This window comes from Chaetodon auriga, chromosome 12 (assembly GCF_051107435.1).
Source record: "Chaetodon auriga isolate fChaAug3 chromosome 12, fChaAug3.hap1, whole genome shotgun sequence".
Lineage (NCBI taxonomy): Eukaryota > Metazoa > Chordata > Actinopteri > Chaetodontiformes > Chaetodontidae > Chaetodon > Chaetodon auriga.
The window spans coordinates 4,437,593-4,457,796 of NC_135085.1; the positions used below are offsets into that span (position 1 = coordinate 4,437,593).

A 20,204-nucleotide genomic window follows, 5' to 3' on the forward strand; every position below is an offset into this window, starting at 1 on the left:
AGTGCCACCGCACACAACTTTGTCAGGCCAAGAAGAAATGTGTTCCTTCAGCGGAGTCGTTAAAGAACTGAAAATATGTCTTGAACTTCTACCTGACACCCAGTCTGAAATAGACTGAGAAGCCCAAGGGTGCTCTCTAGTGCACTCTGTCCTGTTCACTCTTGTCCTCTTTACTGCATTCAACACATCACTGCATCCCTTGTTCCTTTCACATCTCTCTACACTTCCTTTTCTTGCATTTCATGGAAATAGTGAAGTACAGGAAACACTGGAGATTAACAGAGAGAAAAGGAGGAAGTAGTAAAGAAATGAGACCAGACAAGAGTAGAGGCTGAAGAAAGGATCTCAAGAAGGGAAGGATGCAAGGAAAGAAATGATGAGACGATGCTTACAGGAATCTCTCTCTCTCTCTCTCTCTCTCTCCCTCTCTCTCTCTCTAAGGACCATCCCATCAACCCGGTGTCCACCCACAGACCCTGACGACAAACCCAGCGCACTGATTGGCTGCTGGATGTCGCTGAGGGGAGGCAGGGTGGAGGTTATGAATATGTATGAACTATAACTGGTTGATATACTGCTGGAGAAAGAAAGGGAGATGATGGAGAAGAGAGAGGAGGAGGAGGAGGAGGAGGAGGAGGAGGGGAGGAAGGAACTGAGGGAGGAGGGGAGGAGGAGGAAATGAATGGAAGAGGGCAGGAAGACATGGAGGAGAAAGGGGAGGAATATACATTGGAGGAGGGGGAGGAAGAAATGGATGGAGAGTGGGAGGGGGGAGGTGAAGGAGGATGGGAAGGAGGTAAAGAGCAAATGATGGACGTCAAGGGATGAGGAGGGATAGAGCGAAGAGAGGTGAAGGGAAGGGAGGAGAGGAGCGGTATCAGGAGGATTCAGAGGACACTAATGAGACAAATTAATCATACCACACACACACACACACACACACACACACACACACACACACACACACCTCCCCCCTCATCTTAACCCCACAGAGAGCTCTACTCGACAGTAGTGTGGGTGTGTGTGTTTGCATGATATAGGCCAGGAAGAGAGGGTAGAAAAAAAATCAATGTAAACAAACACACACATACACACTCTCTGCAGTGCCCCTGGCTGGCATGCTGTGCAGTGTAGGATGGGATCATTTATGTGATTGGATAAGTGAGAAAGGGGTCCCCGAGGACAACGCCATGCATTCATTACACTCAACAACATCAGGAGTGTGTCGCTGCGAGGGGCGGAGCAGTGAGCGCAGTGTGCTAACTGCGCTTCATGATGCTAATGTGAAGCAGGCACGGTTAGGCTCCAGCATGGTGGTCCATGATGCTACGGATGAACAGTCCACTCAACTGGAGGTCTGCTTTAAGCGGGAGGGAGGAGCGGGTAGACTCCATACATACATGACATAACAAATATAATACTGCAAGTAAGACAGTTCAGGCTAACAAAGAAGACTGCACTGGGCACTCCTCTTTCAATGTGCACTGAGTCACATGTCATTCATAACACACACACCCAGCAACACTCTGATTTCAGGCTGATATTGTATTGTGTGTGTTGGTGGCGAATCATCCAGTTTCCATGATGACAGAGAACACCTCAGTGGTGGTAATGAGGGAGGGAGGGCTCTAACTACTAATGAGGACGCCAAGGTCCTGACCTCAGTATTGTTTCTGGGAATTTAGGGTTTTAGCAACTTGAGGAGGAGGAGCTTCCCCAACTACAAGTATTTTTTTTAAGGCTGATATGTTTTTGGGCTTAATGAGTGCTTTGAAGTTAATGCTAACATTGGTATGCTAACATGCTCACAACATGCTGATGTTACCAGGTGTACTGTTTACCCTGTTCATCTTCTTAGTTTAGTGTCTCAGCATGCTAACACTTGTTAATCAGTATTGGATAAATTGAATTTTTTTTTTTTCTCCTTGGTAACACTAGAGGAAAGTCGGGGAATCAGTAGGATTCATCTTCTGAGGACATGAACATGTGTACAAAACTTCATAACAATTCATCTACTAGCCGTCGAGATATTTCAGCCTTGAACAAAGGGGCAGAGCCCCACTGCTAGAAAGCTGAAAATGAATGAACAAAATAAAATATCAACCAAAACAGGTATTTAGTCATTTTCTAAGAGAATACAATTTTTGGCAGGGTGCTTTGGGGTGTTTACACAGCATTTAGAAAATCATGTAAGGACATTTACAGAAAATATGAGTGAATAGTTAAGTGAGTAATTCAATTAGATAAATTAAATTAATCATGACTTTTCTGCTGGCTAATCAAAAAGATAAACAGGGTTGGGGTTTTGTGTGGGAGTTGGGACTCAGTGCTGGAGGGGGTCAAAAGCTTAAGGTCACCGCTGATCTCTCTGTTGTGTTCATTGTCTTTTTCTTGGATTGGATTTTTCATGTTGTTATTGTTGCATTTTCTTGCATTTTATTAATTACGTTCATCTTTATACATTACTTGATGCTATGTGTAATAGTGCTATATAAAGAAATAATATATCTTTGCCATGTCTTTCTATTACTACATTTACAGCAGCAATAGTCAAACTGCAATTACTACAAAACACTAACAATAACAAAAACAACATCATTATAGCCATGTACACAAGGGGTTGGCGATCTGGCAAAAATCTTATATCAGTTTCATATCACATGTGCAGGATAACAGCGCATACACTGAATGACAGCGTGTCAGTACACATTAAGGGATACGGTATTGACAAATCTCTACTGGTACCGTTGCACCACCCAACCATAATGTACACTGGTGTAGACTCTGATCAGAATTTCTCATTAGAGCTGCAGACTCTTCTTCTGTGTGCTAAGGAACATTTATATTACAATAAATATGTAATAGAACAAATTCTATCATACCAGAGTTGGATCACATGACTTGGACTAAATGTGATTAGCAATATCCAGCTGACATAAGCCAATATATGGGTATAACCCTCGTACTGCAGCTTGCCAAAGACTTGGTGACAGCGAACACATCCTGTTTGTATTGTGTTCTGACAAAAAGAAGAATAACATCCACTACAGATGTCAACAGGCAGCACTGATATCTGTGAAGCAGCAGATGATATGTGTGAAATCCTGCTCTGGCCCTCCACACAAAAAAAGATTTCTATGTGAGGAAAAAGCTGTTAGCATTAGTGTTGACCTGCAGGGGAGCAGTATGTATTTCAGACAGGCGGAGTTTGTAGCATTTTGGAACTCAGACAGGTTCATGTAAATGGTCAATTGTTGCTAAAAAACTTCTGTCATGTTGTGGTACTTTGCTTATCATTCTATATGTTAATACCAAACACATGTAGCCTGAAGCCTCAACGTTGACATTGTGCATGAGTATCTACTGTGTATGTCCACTGTGATGCACCTCTGTGTGTGTGTGTGTGTGTGTGTGTGTGTGTGTGTGTGTGTGTGTGTGTGTGTTGACATGTACTACTCATGTTGTGAGGACATAAATTTGTTTACACAATCACACTGTGGGGACTTATGGGGACAAAACACAAGTCCCCATAATGTAAATCATTACATTTTAAGGTGAAGACTTACTTAAGGTGGTATGGTAGGGTTAGGTTTAGGTAGGGTTAGGCAAGTAGTGGTTATAGATATAGGGTAAGTCTCCAGGAAATGAATGAAAGTGTATGTAGTGTCCTCCTCATGTCCTCTGAAGTGATAGAAAGATGACTGTGTGTGTGTGTTTTATTACCTCCTCCACATTAGAGGCAGTCTTGGCTGAGGTCTCCATGAATATGAGGCCGTGTTCTCTGGCAAATGCTTCACCTTCCTCTTTCTTCACCTCTCTCCTTGACTCCAGGTCACTAAAAACACACACCCACACCCGCGTTAATGCAATGACATAATGTGTTTTCAATCAGGAAAAAAATACCTGTCTTACAGTAGGTAGGTTTGATAGTTTTCAAATAAAGTAAAATTAGTTTCAAGGTGTTCATAACTGTATCGACAAGGGCACTTTTTTGACATTACTTGTGTTATTTTCCTTACGTAACGCTGTTATGTATCCTTGGGTACAGCGTGAGGAATCAGTGTTGTCAATAACCAGCTGAGGTTCGTTGCAGCAGTAACTTCCTCATTTAAATTTGACAAAGAGTATGTTGTTCCATTTTGTTTGAAGGTGCCTGCAATTCTATCAACTCACTCTTGTCATAACTATCTTACACAATGCTATGTTATGTAACCGGTGCAGAGTCAGCCAAAGTTATTGTACATATCTCACGTATGTTTGCTGCATATCTGAGTTCCTCAATTAAATCTGGCTAAATGATGTTTTTAATTTAAATTAGTGTGGAACAGGTTGACAAATGTAAATCTGAACACAGGTTACAGTGCGAGGTTAGGAACAGGCCTGGCCATAGCTGCCTCCCAGCTTGCTTAGACAAATTTTAAACAAACCATCATTATAAAGCATAACGCTCTTGAACACCACTGACAGCTGACACATGCTGTTGACGGTCCACTCTCACTGCACTGTAGGACATGATGTAACCGTCACTGTGGAGTGTACGTTGCCACAGAAAGGATCTTACCTCTTGTTGCCAATAAGCATGATGACCATATTGGAGTTGGAATGTTGGCGAGCATCCTCTAGCCAGGTCGTCAAGTGGTTGAAGGTGTCCCTTCTGTTAAAGCAAGCACAGAATCTAATTTCAACCTGCTTTCACACCGATGAAACGGAAACAATCAGAGATAAAGCACCTATTACTTCTAAGGGCATCACAGTTTACACACTGATGTCAGATTCAGGGCTCCTACAGCTTTTTGAGAGTAAAATTCAACGATTTTCAAGTTTCCTGAAGCTAAAATTTCCAGACTCTTGAAGCCTTTATCATAACATCGAAATTACTGCTATAAATGCAATAGTGAAAAATAGAGTTTACAGAATTTCTGAAAATCATGGAGGAGTATATTTGAACTCAAGCATATTCACAACGTTTAACACGCAGTGGTTAAAGTTAAGCATTCTCAAAACATTCAAGACTTGCAGATCTGACATTCCCCTGTAAACGGCTGAATGATATCCTGGTCACTTCCTCTTAAAATGCTTACAAACAGTCTGTTACTCTGAGAGGCCTTCCAGCTATCTTTATTTGAATGCTCTGCCCTAGAAAAGAAAAATTCACTTCCACTTCTGTAAATTTGCTTTATGAATACATTTGGCCTCAATAACAACTCATGGTTGAACCCTCAAACCCCCTCGGCCCCAACAGAGCATAGTTGAATTTTTAAGTTTTATACAATCCAATTTAGTGTATGATACAATCAACAGGGTGACAACTAGCAGCAGAACAATTGTGACTTGTGCAGGGATTTAAAAATACATCCAGGGGATTAAAAATAACATTTGGAAGCAGGACAGCTGGCACTAAGAGACTCTAGGCTACAAGCTACTGATATCATGATTCTTTGCCACAGTTAATACAACATTATTGCAAATGAGGAAGTTTTTCAGTTGACCAGAATGAGCACTGGCCATTTGTTCAAGGTTATAGTCCTCAAGCTCGACTACACGACACTCATATTAAAATGCACTAGTCAACTGTCTGCACTTCCAGATATGGTCACAGCTCAGATCTCAGGATCCTTATTCTGGGGGACATTGAATATTCACAGAACATGTATCGACATCAGGGCACTTGTTTTTTGACAAAGAAAAAAGCTGGTGCAGGGGAAATTTTGACCAAATGGTAGTACTGGTCAAAAGGTCACAGGGTCATGAAAATCATTAAGAATCCACCTCTGGGGACCATGAAGATCAATAACAAATTTCATGTCAATCTGGCCATTAGTTGTCAATATATTCTGCTGTGGACCATGGTGTTGAATGGATGAACACTGAGCTGCTGCTCGTGGGGTTTGGGAAGAGAGGCAGCTAATACCCCATTTACACTTAGTCACTTCCTGCACAGTGCAAGGATCAGATAGCAATCTGATCTCAAAAGAGCTCATTTTAAATGCATCCAAGATGCATTCCCCCTCCAGAGGTGTTATTTACACCTTGTCACAAGATGCACAAGTGTGTCTGTCTCCTGTGTCCCTATGATAACGGAAACCAAAGTTAGACTGAAAGGACACAGAAAATAGCTCTTTCGTTTCTATCCCATAAAGGCAAAAAACCCCTGACTCCTGCCATAAACACTCATACTGTATGATCAAACCCATGGTAGCGGACAATAAAACCTAATGTCTTGGTGATCCCGACTTCTAACGTCAGGGTACCGTTTTCACTTGTCCTGTGAAATATCACTACATGTCCTTAATGGACTAGTAAATGTATTTCAGACATTCATGGTTCCCAGATGATAAATCCTGACACTTTTATGATCACCTGACTTTCCCTCTAGCCCTCCCATGAATTTCTCAGCGACTATGGGAGGGATTGTCATGTAATTGTTATCTTTATTGTCAGCATGCTGATGTCAGCATTTGGTTTGTATGTGTTAGTACAGTCTCACAGAACTGCTGAACAATGAAAAACTCAAGAACATCATGCTAATCTACAATATTTGCCCTTTCACAGTATGCTGACAAGTTGCTAATAGTAACTTTGCATGGTGAGCGGAGGATGCTAGTAATGGGACAGGCTGAACTAGGGGCCACAGAGCTTGACCACAGAGTGTGTAGGGTCTGTCTGATTGGTCTTTACCTTGTGATGTCATAGACTAGCAGTGCTCCTGCTGCTCCTCTGTAGTAAGACCTGGTGATGGACCGGAAAGACTCTTGACCAGCCTACAGAAACACATACATGTATTAATAAACAGAAATTAAAATGTGAATAATTGAAATGACCACAGACAACTGCTGATCCTTTGTTGACCCTGGTCCAGCTGGAGTTTGACTCTGGCCTTACAGGCTGCACATTTCAGGCCCATAGGTCACCCCCCTCCACACCAGTCCTGGTCATCTACAAGTCCTGTTTATATAGTCTAGTCCCATACATGTCTTGTACCAGTCCTTATTGTCTAGCAGAATTTGGCTCCCGGTTTTCAGTGAGCTCGAGTAAGGACAGGACAGAGCAGAGTCTGTAATGGGATACAATGGAGTTCTCTCTTTCTTTCTCCATCTATCTGTCACAATCCCTTTCTTTCTCTCTGCTTGTGTGACCAAGCCTCCCAGTTTCCCTATTTATGAATAACATGGGAGGACACATCAGCTGCAGTGTCATATGGATCAAACCTGTAGCATTATCTGAATGTCATATATACTGTAAAGTCTGTTTAGCCCAGTAGGTCACCTTGTTCATTCACTCCCCCTTCAAGTATTACCCCTGATTCTCTCACCTCCACTGTGTCTTCCTTGCATCAATCATCTTTTCATTCTTTCCCTATCAATCCCTGGGCCTCCCCACTTTCCACCACTCCTTTCACCATCTAGCGCTCTTACCACCCCCCTGCCATGTCTATTCATCCTCTGTCTCCGTCCGATGTACAGTAACAATGTTGTCTGTGTTTCGTCCTGGCCAGAGTAGAAAACAAAACAGTGCTCTATCCTAGCAGCTGCAGCCCTGCGCTGCTCTGACCTCATCCGAAAAACCAGACAGTCAGTCAGAAACACAGCCAGTCGGTGAATCATTCAGCAACTCAGAGGACCAGGCTGCCAGTTTGTCACCCTGGAACCCAGTCTGTTAGTCAGTGAAGCAGTCGGCCACAGAACTAGTCAGTCACCAAGCACCCGACCAGTTAGCCGGTCAGCCACAGGACTGGTCAGCCAGTCGGTCAGTGAGTCAAACAGCTACTTGGGTGGAATCTAGAACAGTCAGTCAGTCTTTCAGGGAGCAGTCAACCAGTCAGTAATGCTATTAGTGAATAAATGATAAATAAGGGTGAAAGAGAGGGAACACTGTGTCTGTCTGCCATCTGGCCTACATGCTCGTGTGCAGAAACACACATACATGCACACATACTTATTCATATGGCATGTGCAGGCTACACAATGATCCCACTGGTTTCTCTATCCAGTTGGTGATGTTGGTGTATCGTACAAGTCCAGCAGTAAGAACCAGTGAGCCCTGCTGGTTTTCATTTTGACTGTCTGATCAGGGACTATGTAACACCTGAACAACCAGGTGAAGATAATTAACTAGCTGCTAGGATGGAAAACCTAGAGCGGTGTGAGTTTTGAGAGGCAGGACTGGCATCGTGGGCCTTTTTCCTCTCGCTGCTCCTCTCATGCTTGGAGCAGTGTTTTTCCATGGAGTGCTAACGCCACCTGCTGGTCATCTGGTTAACTGTACAGGAAGCCCAGCATTCACAATATCACATCCTTTTTCCGGGTCTGTCCCCACACCCACACTTGAAATCTTGGGCAGTTAAGTGCATTCAGGTACCAGCAGGTAGCAGGCAATTGTGTTCCATGGCTGAAATGTGCCAACGCCCAGTACATTTAACTCACTATGAATAAACAGACCTCTTCGATGTCGTATTCAGAGCCAAGTGTGCCACACTCTTCACCATGGTCTGCTATGAAGTTCAGTATTATGACGCAGTGAATTCAGCCAGAATATCATTATTAATGTTTAAACATGTGTTGGCAGATGGAGGAACTAAAAATTAACAGACAGGAACCATTTAAAGTAATATGTACAAGCAGGGCTCACTGATCACATTTGCAAGATTTACAAGAAAATAAAATTTATTTTCAAAGAGGTCATTACAGAATCACAGTTTAATCACATTAGAGTTTTAAGACCTCTACTGCCTGCATTTCAAAGACTTCCACACATGTACAGTCTTGCATTTAGGTCTGTCGTTTAAGATTAGTTCAGGTCCTTTTGCAGTCATAATTCTCCAGCCACAATGAGGGAAGCTGTCTTTAAAAAGATATACAATAGATATATTACCGTATCCCAGATCTGCAGTTTGATCTGTTTGCCATCTATAGTGATCATCCTCGCTCCAAACTCCACACCTACACACACACACACAGAAGAAGGTGAATTCAATCAAAATGTCCTGCCGCGTATTAATGAACCTTATATGTGTATTCTCAGATGTCTTAATGAGTTCACAGAAAAATAAGTGATTATGAGCAATAGCAGTTGAGACGAGAACATACATCATGAACTGTGAAGGAAAACAGACAGGAATTGGACAAAAAGGATGGAATTAATCCCCTAGTTTTACGTTTCAATGTTTTCAAAATAATCTTGCATGGATATTGGCACCACATCACTAAGACTGATCAGGACATTGGTTTCTGAACAGCCCATGATAAGCGAATGGATTTAACAGTAGCTTCACTACGGGATTTATGCTGAAATCCCACATTTACTCTGACATAGTCCAGAGGTTGGTGCGCTTCACTGTCACACCCCAAACGAGGCACACCAGAGTCCACTCAGAGATGGACTCCCAGCCCACCTTCTCTGGCGGTTTTGGTCCAGGTGTTTGGTCTGCAAACTGTTAACTGACAGCTTTCACATAAACCTAAATGCACCAGCCAACAGCAACAGATTTTGTTTTAACTGTACCAAACATGTGAAAGAATCCCTAAATAACCTCAAACGTATGGCATTTCTGTATTTATTTGCTGTTACATAATGGCTGACATATGTGCCAAAACTGATGGAACCATCAGAAGCAAAAGTCAGACGATAACATTGGCTCATTAAACTTCTCGGTGGGGCTCGATGCTGCAGCATCAGGACGCCCACACCTGCTAACACAGTATGTTAAAGCAGGTGTGGTCTTCCTGATGCAACTGCTTTGCAGGACATGTTTGCCCACTGTACACAGATCACACAGATGAGTTGGTAGGACAGAGATGCTGTTCTGCAATAAATATAATAATAATAAACTTTATTTGTAAAGCACTAATAATTAAAAACCTTAACAGAGTTACAGAGTGCTTGTGTGAGCAATAAGACAGTGTGCTAGAATGAATAACATGCTTTTTTTTTGCATGCTTGCACGACTGTCTACTATTAACTTTTTAATCATTATCCATTCACAGAGCCAAGGATCCTCCTGTCTTTTACATGGCTGATAGAATATGTATATTCTTTACATGTATTGTAGTGTATGAATGGAACTGTGTGTTTGTTTGCTTACTTATTACTGTCTTGAGATTCAGACACAGCACAATGCATTTCGTTGTATTTTTATGTACAATGACAATTAGAACTATTTTATTCTAGTCTATTCTTGAAAAGATATTTGTTTTGAGCAGTGATTTAAAAGATGTCACTGACTCTGAAGCCTCAGATCCTCAGGCAGGGAGTTTCAGAGCTGAGGGCCCAGAACTAAAAAAAGCCTGGTCACCTTTGGTCTTGAGCCGGGCTCAGGAACAGCCAGCAGAGCCCTGACTGAGGACCTGAAAGCTGCACCCTGGCTCACAGGGGAGCAGCACCTCAGCAACGTAGCAGGGAGCTAAATCATGATGCACTTTAAAAGTGATTAGCAAAAATCTTTTAAAAATCAAGAATCGGTAAAATCAATTGTAAAAACTGACCAGTAACCACTGAAGAGAGGCTAAAACAGGGCTGATATGATCGTGTCTTCTCATACTTGTTAAAAGCTGAGCAGCTGTGTTTTGTACTAGCTGAAGGTGTGAGATATCTTTTTGGCTCAACTGTGTATAAACAGTTATAAATACCACAAAATACAATTATCCAACTGAGCTTGTCTGTGAGGTGTTGTATGTGAGCACTGGCCGAACATCTGTATGAATGTTAAAGAAAAATGAAACAGCTGTTGAAATGATAAGGCCAAGCTTTATAAAGCAAGCTTCTTAATAGTTACTTTGAAATCTCACAATAGTTGCTAATAACAATCTGACTAGCCGACTAGCCGATGAAGGCTACAGGCTACTGTAGCCTTCATCTTGCAATCTTGAATCTTGAATCTTGAATCTACTGATGGTAACATAACTATCCATCAGCAGTGAGTAAATAACAAGATGCTGGCCTGCCCTATTTGGCATACTTTGTGCTTTGTCTACAGTCAGAAAAATAAATGCATCTCTACAAATCTTACATATCATTTCCTATGATTGGGAAGACAGTCACTACTAATGAATGATTTACTGTAACTGACGCAATTTTTAGATGAGACTGGTCTGTTCTTAAAAACAACAGATGTAGTTATTCTCCTATTTTCCAGGAGCAGTGTGTGAGTTAAATGTGCTGCAGTCAGTCTGAATGTGAGGACTATGGTGAGCTCTAATCTGTTTATCAGAAACATTATCTTTTACTGTGGCAAAGGTTCATGATATGAGTAACTTATAGCTAGAACATGAACAACCCACCACAGCTAATTTCTTCTAATCAGATCCTTGTTAGCCTGTTAGCACCAGCTGTACTCAGTTTGTACTGCTTTCTAACGAGAGGGGTGCATGTGTGTATATATAATTAGTAAATGTAAATTATGATGATATTTTATACATTTTAATGAATAAATTCCTCGTGATGGTGCTGAAGTAGAGGACAGGTGCTCTTACCAATGGTGAGGTCGTGAACTGGCTGAAATCTCTTGTCTGTGAACTGTAGTAATAGACATGACTTCCCCACACCTGAAAATGAAACACACACACAATTAAAGAAAGTCTAATGCAGAAAGACTGGATGAGTGATTACAGTCACACATAAACATGAACAAACTCCAGGTGGATTTTCAATGGTGACACACGCTGAGAATAAATTACCACACATACCAACATCATCGCAAACTCCAGAACGTTTATGAGCTCTGAACTCTGAATTGATCAAAATTTAGAGTCATCATGCAGTTCAAACAAAGCCCAGCAGGGAGCTTACACACTATTGTTCCACCCTATCTTCAGTCAGCTCAGTTAACCTAAGCCAGCTGTTAGCGAGCTATCTGACCAGCTGGCTTCTTTGTATGTGCACTGCCACTGTTGTTCTTCCTGGTGGGATGGGTGACTCTGCTCATTATTAACGCTAATCTACATATGACTTCAGTATGAAAGCTGCAGACTGCTACAAATCCACAAACACTCTGATGGACGAAGACTACAGTCATGTCATGAAGTGTCAACATTCTCTGACTCATTCATCCATTTTCAACGACTAGCTTTTATTAGTTTTTGTATTTCGGACCAAAGCCTGCAATATGATTAGAAAATCTAAATATTTGTGTGGAAATTAATCAAGAGAGTGAACAGAAAAAAAAGGGAGCTGTTATTTCCTTGACACATGCTTAAAAAACAAACACAGAAGCATCAGAAACACACTAAACAGGTTTGGGGCAGCAGCAGCTCCACTGCAACCTGTTTCAACCTCAGTGTCCATCCTTAAACCTACACTGAACATCCTAAAACATTTTCACTTTCCGTATGTGTAATGTGATCACCAAAAGTCAAACAGCACTTACTATCGTATGTACTTTGTTACTGGGCATCTATTGCATCAAATTTAGCTTTGAGCGATGAATTATTGGTTGGGGGGTGTGTGTGTGTGGGGGGTAGAGCTGAAACGTTTATTCCACCAACAGAAACAACTGGCAGCCACTCTGATTTCAGTCTTTTGTCAAGCAAAAATCCAAATATACTTGTTTCAACTTCTTAAATGTGAGGATTTGCTGCTGTTCTCTGTTACTCTGTTCTACACTGAATGTCTTTGAGGTTTTCACACTTGGTAGGACAAAATAAGAGATTGAAAAATGTCACCTGCAGCTCTGGCAATGCACATTTTTGGCCATTTTCTGACATTTTATAGACTGATTAACTGATTCATTGAAATGAATCGAGGATTTGTTGCACCAATATGACCATAAATTTTGAAAATGATCAATTGCTCTGGCGAAATCAGGCACCTGAGGCCTTATGTTAGGGTTGTCTAGTCTATGTGTGTTTATGAACCAATGCTGCTGCCCTTTTTCAGCTCTATCGAGAATGATGGCGGTCGTTTTAGAAATAATATTTCAACGTCTATTTGAGACAAGATGTTTTGTTATTTGTAAAAAGTGAAATGAATAATCTTTCCCTCAAACAGTCAGCTTTTAAGAAAGGCCAAGAGTGACCAATAGATGCAAAAAGTGGTTATCTAATGCTTGTGGGGTGAGGAGACAAGTGAAGAGGAGAGTATGATGCTAATGAGATGACCAGAAAGACAAACTGACAGATATTCAAGGAGGTGACAGAGAAGGACATGCTCTTCCACCTTCATGGTTTCCAAGGGTTACCATTGCCAGGCAGCGGCGTTGCTGGGCAGGGATCGTGTGATGATGATGATGATAAGAGATGGAGGAGAGGACAGAGGGATCAGAAGGAAGGCGGCGATGTAGCAGTGTGACCATCATGCCATAGTCACCTCCATCACAGTCACAGCGTGTGCAGTTAACAGGCACCTGCTGACAGCACGCACTCCTACAACCAAGGCTCAGTGGCTAACATGAGGAAGCATTTAGCAATTTAGCTTCCATTTGCTATATTTTTCCAATTAGCGAAATGAGTCACAATACAATTAAGAGATCATTCCAGCATAGCACAACATCCTATTTCTAGCCAAACATTAACAGCATGATGCCTGTCATACAGAGCATGAGCGAACTGTCTACAGCAGCCCATAATCAAAACCTACTGTGCCTTCAAATGGTGAGAGTGGCTACAATCAGTCATAATTACTGCAGAACTAAGCAACATATTACAGTGCAAGGTCTTTCCTTCAGCTTCCAGTTGAGGTAATAATGCCTCACCACACCAGAAGCTCTTATCACGCAGAAGTAATTGAAAATGTGTAAAGACCTGCTGGGCTATCAGAAAACTAAAAGCCAGCCAGGTGGCCAGCAGCTGTTAGATTGACTCTATGATTGACTGGTGGATTCATTCAGCTGCTCTGGCTAAGCAAACACTAGTATGATTCAATAGATGTGAACTGATGAGATAAGCATTGGCCAACAATCTGCAGGCTAACAATGAGAAACATTAGCCATGAGCAGGTTTTCATAGGAGAACATGTAGACTGATGAAAAAATGAAAAGATCTTCTGTGTTTGAAAGATGGTTAAATTGTTATCGCAATTTAATTTTTCCATTTAAGAGATAAGAAGCTATACTTGTTTAAATAAGAAAGCTTTTCTACCCAGGAGGTGTTCTCCAGTCTTTCATCTAACACGTGGCCAACAAACCGGATATGCTATACACGTAACCATGAGTCATTCCTGTGATTGAGTGTTGGGATTTTAGTGTTTCTGAGATGCAGGAAACCTACACTCAATACTGTGCCTGAACACATGGAAGAACAATGGAGCTTTGAGCCAAATCTTATCATCAGCATATCACCAAAGACAATATCAAACTGCTGGTGTTTAGCAGGTTTAGCAGCTCATCATCTTAGTTAGCATGCTAACATTTACTAAAAAGCACTAAACACACAGTACAGCTGAGGCTGATGCAAATGTCAGTAATTACATTTTGCCATGAACCAATGTATTGGACATATAGGCTGATTAAAAGCTATATAATAAGCAAAATTCTAAAGAGGTCGCTGTTGGGGAACAATTTTGCTGATTATTACCTTGAACATCTGTACCAAATTTCATAGCAATCCATCCAACATTTTGCAAGACTGGACTGACCAATCAACCGACAGAAACTGCCATCCCTAGAGCACGCAAGTGTGGCTAAAAATAAATACAACAACAATGAAATGAAAAGCAATATGATGATAATCAATACAATCAACAGAAGAACCAATCCATATTTCCCTGGATGGGGTATGTCTACTAGTGCCTTAAACACAGTGATGAATCCAGAGACAAAGTACTTGACTCTTCTCTATATTTTTAGATGAGGCTTGAAGACTGAGAAATCAATATCATTTTGGCAGGGAGTTATACGTGGTTGTACTTCATTTCTATTCATCAACTAAAGGCTAGTTCTGCATGTCCCACAGTGTCCACAAGGCCAGTGAAATACTGCTCTGCTCACTTACAGCAGTAACATGAAGCTTAGCAGGGTCAGCAGATTGCACCGCAATCCCTGCTGAGGAATCTGACAAGAAGTCTGCCCAGATGAACTGTGCTCCTACAGGAACTGCTGCTGATGTGCCTTCAAGCATGGCAATAGGTCTCTAGCCACAATACTAGAGCAGCCAAACGACAGCAGCCCCTGTGGCCGACAGCAGGAGACTGAGGAACTTCCAATCTCAAAAATACATTAGTGTGAGTAGTTGTTCGCTATGTAATCCAGCGGAGAACCTTTGTTGCACCCCCCGCCCCCAAAAGGAATACCACCTTGTCCATGAGGCAGTCAGCACAGTTGATCTGTGTAAGTCAGTTCATATGACAACTACTGGGCCACACATACCACACTAAAGGCTCAGCTAAGATTCCTGTTGGGTATTACTCGCGTGGTATGCTCAACACAGCTCAATGTAACATAGCTAGACAAAACAGACATACTGCAAAGACCTACACACTGAAAGGGTGACTTGTTATCAATCATGAGCTGGAAATTAAGATATATATAAAAAAAAGTATGGGACACATGCGAGTAGAACTGTCAAAGAAAAGAAGTTTTCTACAAAGTTTCACCACACCACCGCTGGCTCCTGAGGGTTCCTACCGTAAAACTTAAGTCATACATACACTGTACAACTGACCCCTGATCATCTTCATAAAGGCTGTTATGCACCTCAACATTCAGAGACAGGGGTTGAACCTCTAAAAAATGGCAAGTTTCTGGAGATTTGCAGACCTACAGGCAGTGTTCCATAGAACAGAGTCTATTTTTGGAGGTTTAAATATGAACAGCCTATAATTTTCTTTCAGAGTCGGTCTGTCCTTCGGCCAACCAGATCCGTGGACAGGCTGGCAGGAGGCCAGTGGCAAAAGAGAAAATCCAACCAGAATTCACATCTTTAGTCCGACTGACCAGGATAGATGAATCAATAAACTCCCAGATACTGCGTCATTTCATCATAGAGCAGGGGTGGGGAACCCCCGGCCTCTGGACCATATATGGCTTGCAAGGCCATTTGATTTAGCCCACGAGGCAATTCATAAATCTCGAGCAATTACTTTTTTCCAGTGCTGAAGAAAATAACATAAAACAGTAGACTAACAGATTCTTCTGAGTGGTCCTTGAACGCTACACACACACACACACACACACACACATATATATATAGACAGCTATAGCGATCAATGGTATCACATCAATGCATCATGCCACTTGTCAAGAAAAGAATGCAGAGCGTGTGCTTTCCAAGAAAAAAAGACATAATGGAATAATTCATGGAGATGAAGGAAAAGCTGCCATGGAAACTCAGTGATAGGAAGTGTCTGTGTGATTTGGCCTTCATGGTGGACATTAAGAAGAACCTCTCAGAGCTGAACCTCCAGCTCCAGCCAGCTTCTCAGCTCTCTGCTTTCAAATGTGGTTTGAGAGGTTTCAGGACGTGAACAGTAAACACAAGGAACTAAAGGTATTTTTAATGTGGAACCAGCTGATGTGCCTGACAACCTACTCCCTGAAATCATTGAGCTGCAAAGCAATTACCTACTACTGTGAGCAGGTAATTTTTCTCTCAGAAAAACTTGGTTTCAACTGTCTGATCCAACCCATGAAAACCAGCTGGAGATATCATCATCATCATCATCATCATTATCATCATCATCATCATCATCATCATCATCACTATCACCTGACATCAGACACTTCACCAAAGAGATGCAGTTCCAGCCATTGCAGAGTTAAGTGTGATATATGTGATCAATAATTTAACATGGGTGTGACCTGGAGGGCAACGGGGGAAACACCAAGGCCTTTAAAGGCAGAAATATGAAAACTATTTTTTTTGTAATGAATCTGTTCCCAGACAGTTGGACCAGCATGGAGACCTGAGGTCCTTCTGAACTACTCTAAAGCTGCTGGTCTTGTAAATAGGAATTGTAAATAACGTTATTTGTTTTGGTGTATCAGAACTCAACAAGACAGTTAGTTGGGTACAAAGAGACACACCTAACTGGAACAAGTCAAACTACTGTAGGCGATGAGTAGCCTCTGATAAAGACGGACAGATAACACCTGGCTGTACAAATTAACAAACAGTGAATCTCCATTGGTCTGCAGGATGTCCGGAGAAGGACCTGACACGTTATATCATAATGCAGGGGTCCCAAATCATGGCTACATACAAACAGATACAAAATAAAACTAATTAATTAATTAATAAATGTAATAATGGAAGTCAAACTGTAAAACCTTACAACATTTCTGCAGTTGGACCTCTAAAACAAGATGTTATTTGGTGAACAAGTGTTACCAAGTCTTCTTATTTTGCCTTTAGTTTTTTCTCATAAAAGCGCCTTTCAATACAAAAATGTGTTTATCGATGATAACATGCAATTCTTATTAAACTATAAGCACATAAGTGTTGGTAATAAATAAATAAATAAATAAATAAATCCATTCTCATTTTTCTATTTTCCTTAACATTTTAGTCAACTACTTAGTAAAACATCAAAAACCTCCTCAATCTCACAGTCTAAAATATGAATCTTGTGTGTTTGGAATAACCACCTCCCTTAACTCTCATCAAATTAAAGAATTTGTCCATTGTTTAACAGAACCTTAAATTCTCATCAGCAAACATTAGACAGATAATATCCTTCAACACAATTCATCATCAAAGGCAGCTTACATCATGAACAATCATCATAACACAGAATAATACACATCCATACTCTATAGGCTAGTTTCCTGCTATAATATGATCAGTGTTGTTAGATTTTAGACATGTCAACAACCATCTTAACTGCTGATCTCTTTGCTGACAGAAATCACATGATGCAGTATTAGCAAACATCCTGCAACAAAACTGACTGTAGCATCAGATATTTGCAGGCCTGCAGCTTTGGGTACATCATTTCCACAGCTTGAGCATTTGCCACTTGTGTTTGTGGTTAGTCGCAGAGTTATCACACTGTCACAGTACAAATAAACTCAACTTAGACTTCATCCTTTTCTCGTTAAATGACAAAATCACTGTCACCTGTATCATTCTATAACTATTTTCTGTTAAATGTGTTGCCAACAAAATGCCAACAGCTGTATATCCATGACAAGCTTCTGCCTCTCCTTCCCTCTATTCTCCATTCAACCTATGATGTCAAAGACAAACACACTGTCAAATGCATTTACATGTAACGTCCGCACTGTTTAACAGACTGAAGTTTTGCTGTTGCTTGTGGAAAGTACAAGAGAGAAAGATCTGCCTTGCTAAACGTTTTACAAGTTAAACTTTTGGTCCTAAATAACACAAGTCCATCAACTAGCAAGTGCTTTAACAAAATATACGGGTCTCACGTTTGAGTTTTAAATAAGACATGCATTTACACACACACACACACACACACGCACAATTCAGTCAGCCTGTATGAGTAACCATAGCAACAGGGATGCAGTCAAAGCCTCCGTTTACAATTTATTGTAACACATTAACAAGCTAACATCTAATTAGAACAATGAGTAGCTTCAACATTTCCTTTAGCCTATTTGGAGAATATGACGACTTTGACGACGGATACAGCTGAAGAAAGGGAGATATAACACAAGAGTAAACACCGTGAAAATGAAATCAGTTTCAAGATGATGATCATTTGTTCATGAAAATCTTCATATTGGGTGGGGAATGATGGATGGATGGACAGCTCACTGGTCTTGTTGTAAAATGTAACATCAAATCATAGTTACTGTTTGTCAGCTCTATGCAACGTCACTGACTGTGAATCTTGGTAGCATAATATTAGCTTTGTGGCTTATAGCTGAGCCAAATGGTTCTATAAGCTAAGCGGACTAGAAATCAATCACATCGCAAGCCGTATTTCAGTTTCACCTTATTCACTGGAGTAGTGAGCGCTTCCATTGCATTTGAACCTTGTGGAATGACAATGATTGTTTCAGTCAAACCCTCAGCTGTTACTGGAGAAAAAGAAGAGTTATGGCTACAGAAATACTTTCAATTTTGGTTGCAAAATGCATGAAAATTCTAAGTAATGATCATTTCTTATTTGTCTTTGGCAAGTGACCATGGTCGTGAGTGAGATAATACCCGGTGGAGGAAACCAGTTGTGGTTGTGGTACTATATACCCAGTGGAGACCATTAATTGATTATAATAAACATCTGGTCTGGCATTAAAATACTTACACGTGTATGAATATATGCATGTTCAGCAGTCTCTACACAATTCTATATATATGTAAATAATCAAAAAGATGGGTGTTTAGGATAGCTGCAGAGGATTCCTTGAACCTCGCTCACCACCCCTCCAAAAGTCCTGACCCCACATGACCAAATTAGAAAAATAAAGTCTGCTTTATATGTGTGCACTGCACAGTGGACTGTACAGTGTATTTCTGGTGTAGGCATGCATGTAATCAAGCTGGGAACTTGGCTGCAGCTCTCTTCATCACTCACTCCTAGAGACAGACAACAGCAGCAGGCAAGACATGAACCTATTTCGCAATAACACCGTAGTAAACATGCAGCCCACCACAGTGATCATCAAAATAAATTAACACATGTGCACATTATGAATCTTTTCCCAATATGTTTGAGTCACTTCCACTATAAGAGCTTCTTCTTGGTTTGGACTTCCATACCAACAAACACATGCGTGAGAAGAAGATATGTCTTAATAATTTAATTGTTGTTTTCTATTCTGGAAACACCTTTTCGGGTCATGGTCTGTATATGTGGCGCAAATCTTTGGTTTGTTTTCCTGTACTGTATGATCCTAACACATTTTTCACTCTGCTTTAGATGACTGCTGTTAACCCTGTCTCTTTTTCTAACACTGGTACTACATCATTACAATATCGCAGTATTGCAAAGGCACCTGCTGCCACACTGCAAGCTAAATGAGCAGGCCCCTCATCAGGACAGCCAGCTAACAGTAAACAGATGACACTGGTTTTCCACACAGGGGCTGGATTATAGAAAAACCAACAATCGTGTTTTTAAAAAAACATAACAGGAAAGCCAACGAGTCCAATTCGTGCCACAGATATTCGGTCGGAAATAGAAATTGCTCTACGCCATTTTAGGGAATATTAGAAGCTATAGCTTGACGTCCTGGCCTTCTGTGAGAAGAGGCTAAGTTAACGTAAACTATGTTGTTTGATGTCGCATTCACAAGAAAAACAAATGGATAGTATGATTATCTGTTTAATCAGCTAACCGCTGATTTTCTGCTGAGTGGCTGCTTGCTA

General features: G+C 41.1%; 1 protein-coding gene across 1 annotated transcript in view; it reads right to left on the bottom strand.

Annotated features, from left to right (window-relative positions):
• Positions 1-20,204, bottom strand: part of rab2a (RAB2A, member RAS oncogene family) — a 28,993-nt gene that overhangs the window by 8,180 nt on the left and 609 nt on the right. Inside the window, exons 2-6 of the mRNA XM_076744622.1 lie at positions 11,469-11,540; positions 8,872-8,939; positions 6,679-6,761; positions 4,562-4,654; positions 3,724-3,835 (exon numbers count right to left, since the gene is read on the bottom strand). Coding sequence (XP_076600737.1) covers positions 3,724-3,835; positions 4,562-4,654; positions 6,679-6,761; positions 8,872-8,939; positions 11,469-11,540 — 428 coding nt within the window. The remainder of the gene's footprint in view (positions 1-3,723; positions 3,836-4,561; positions 4,655-6,678; positions 6,762-8,871; positions 8,940-11,468; positions 11,541-20,204) is intronic.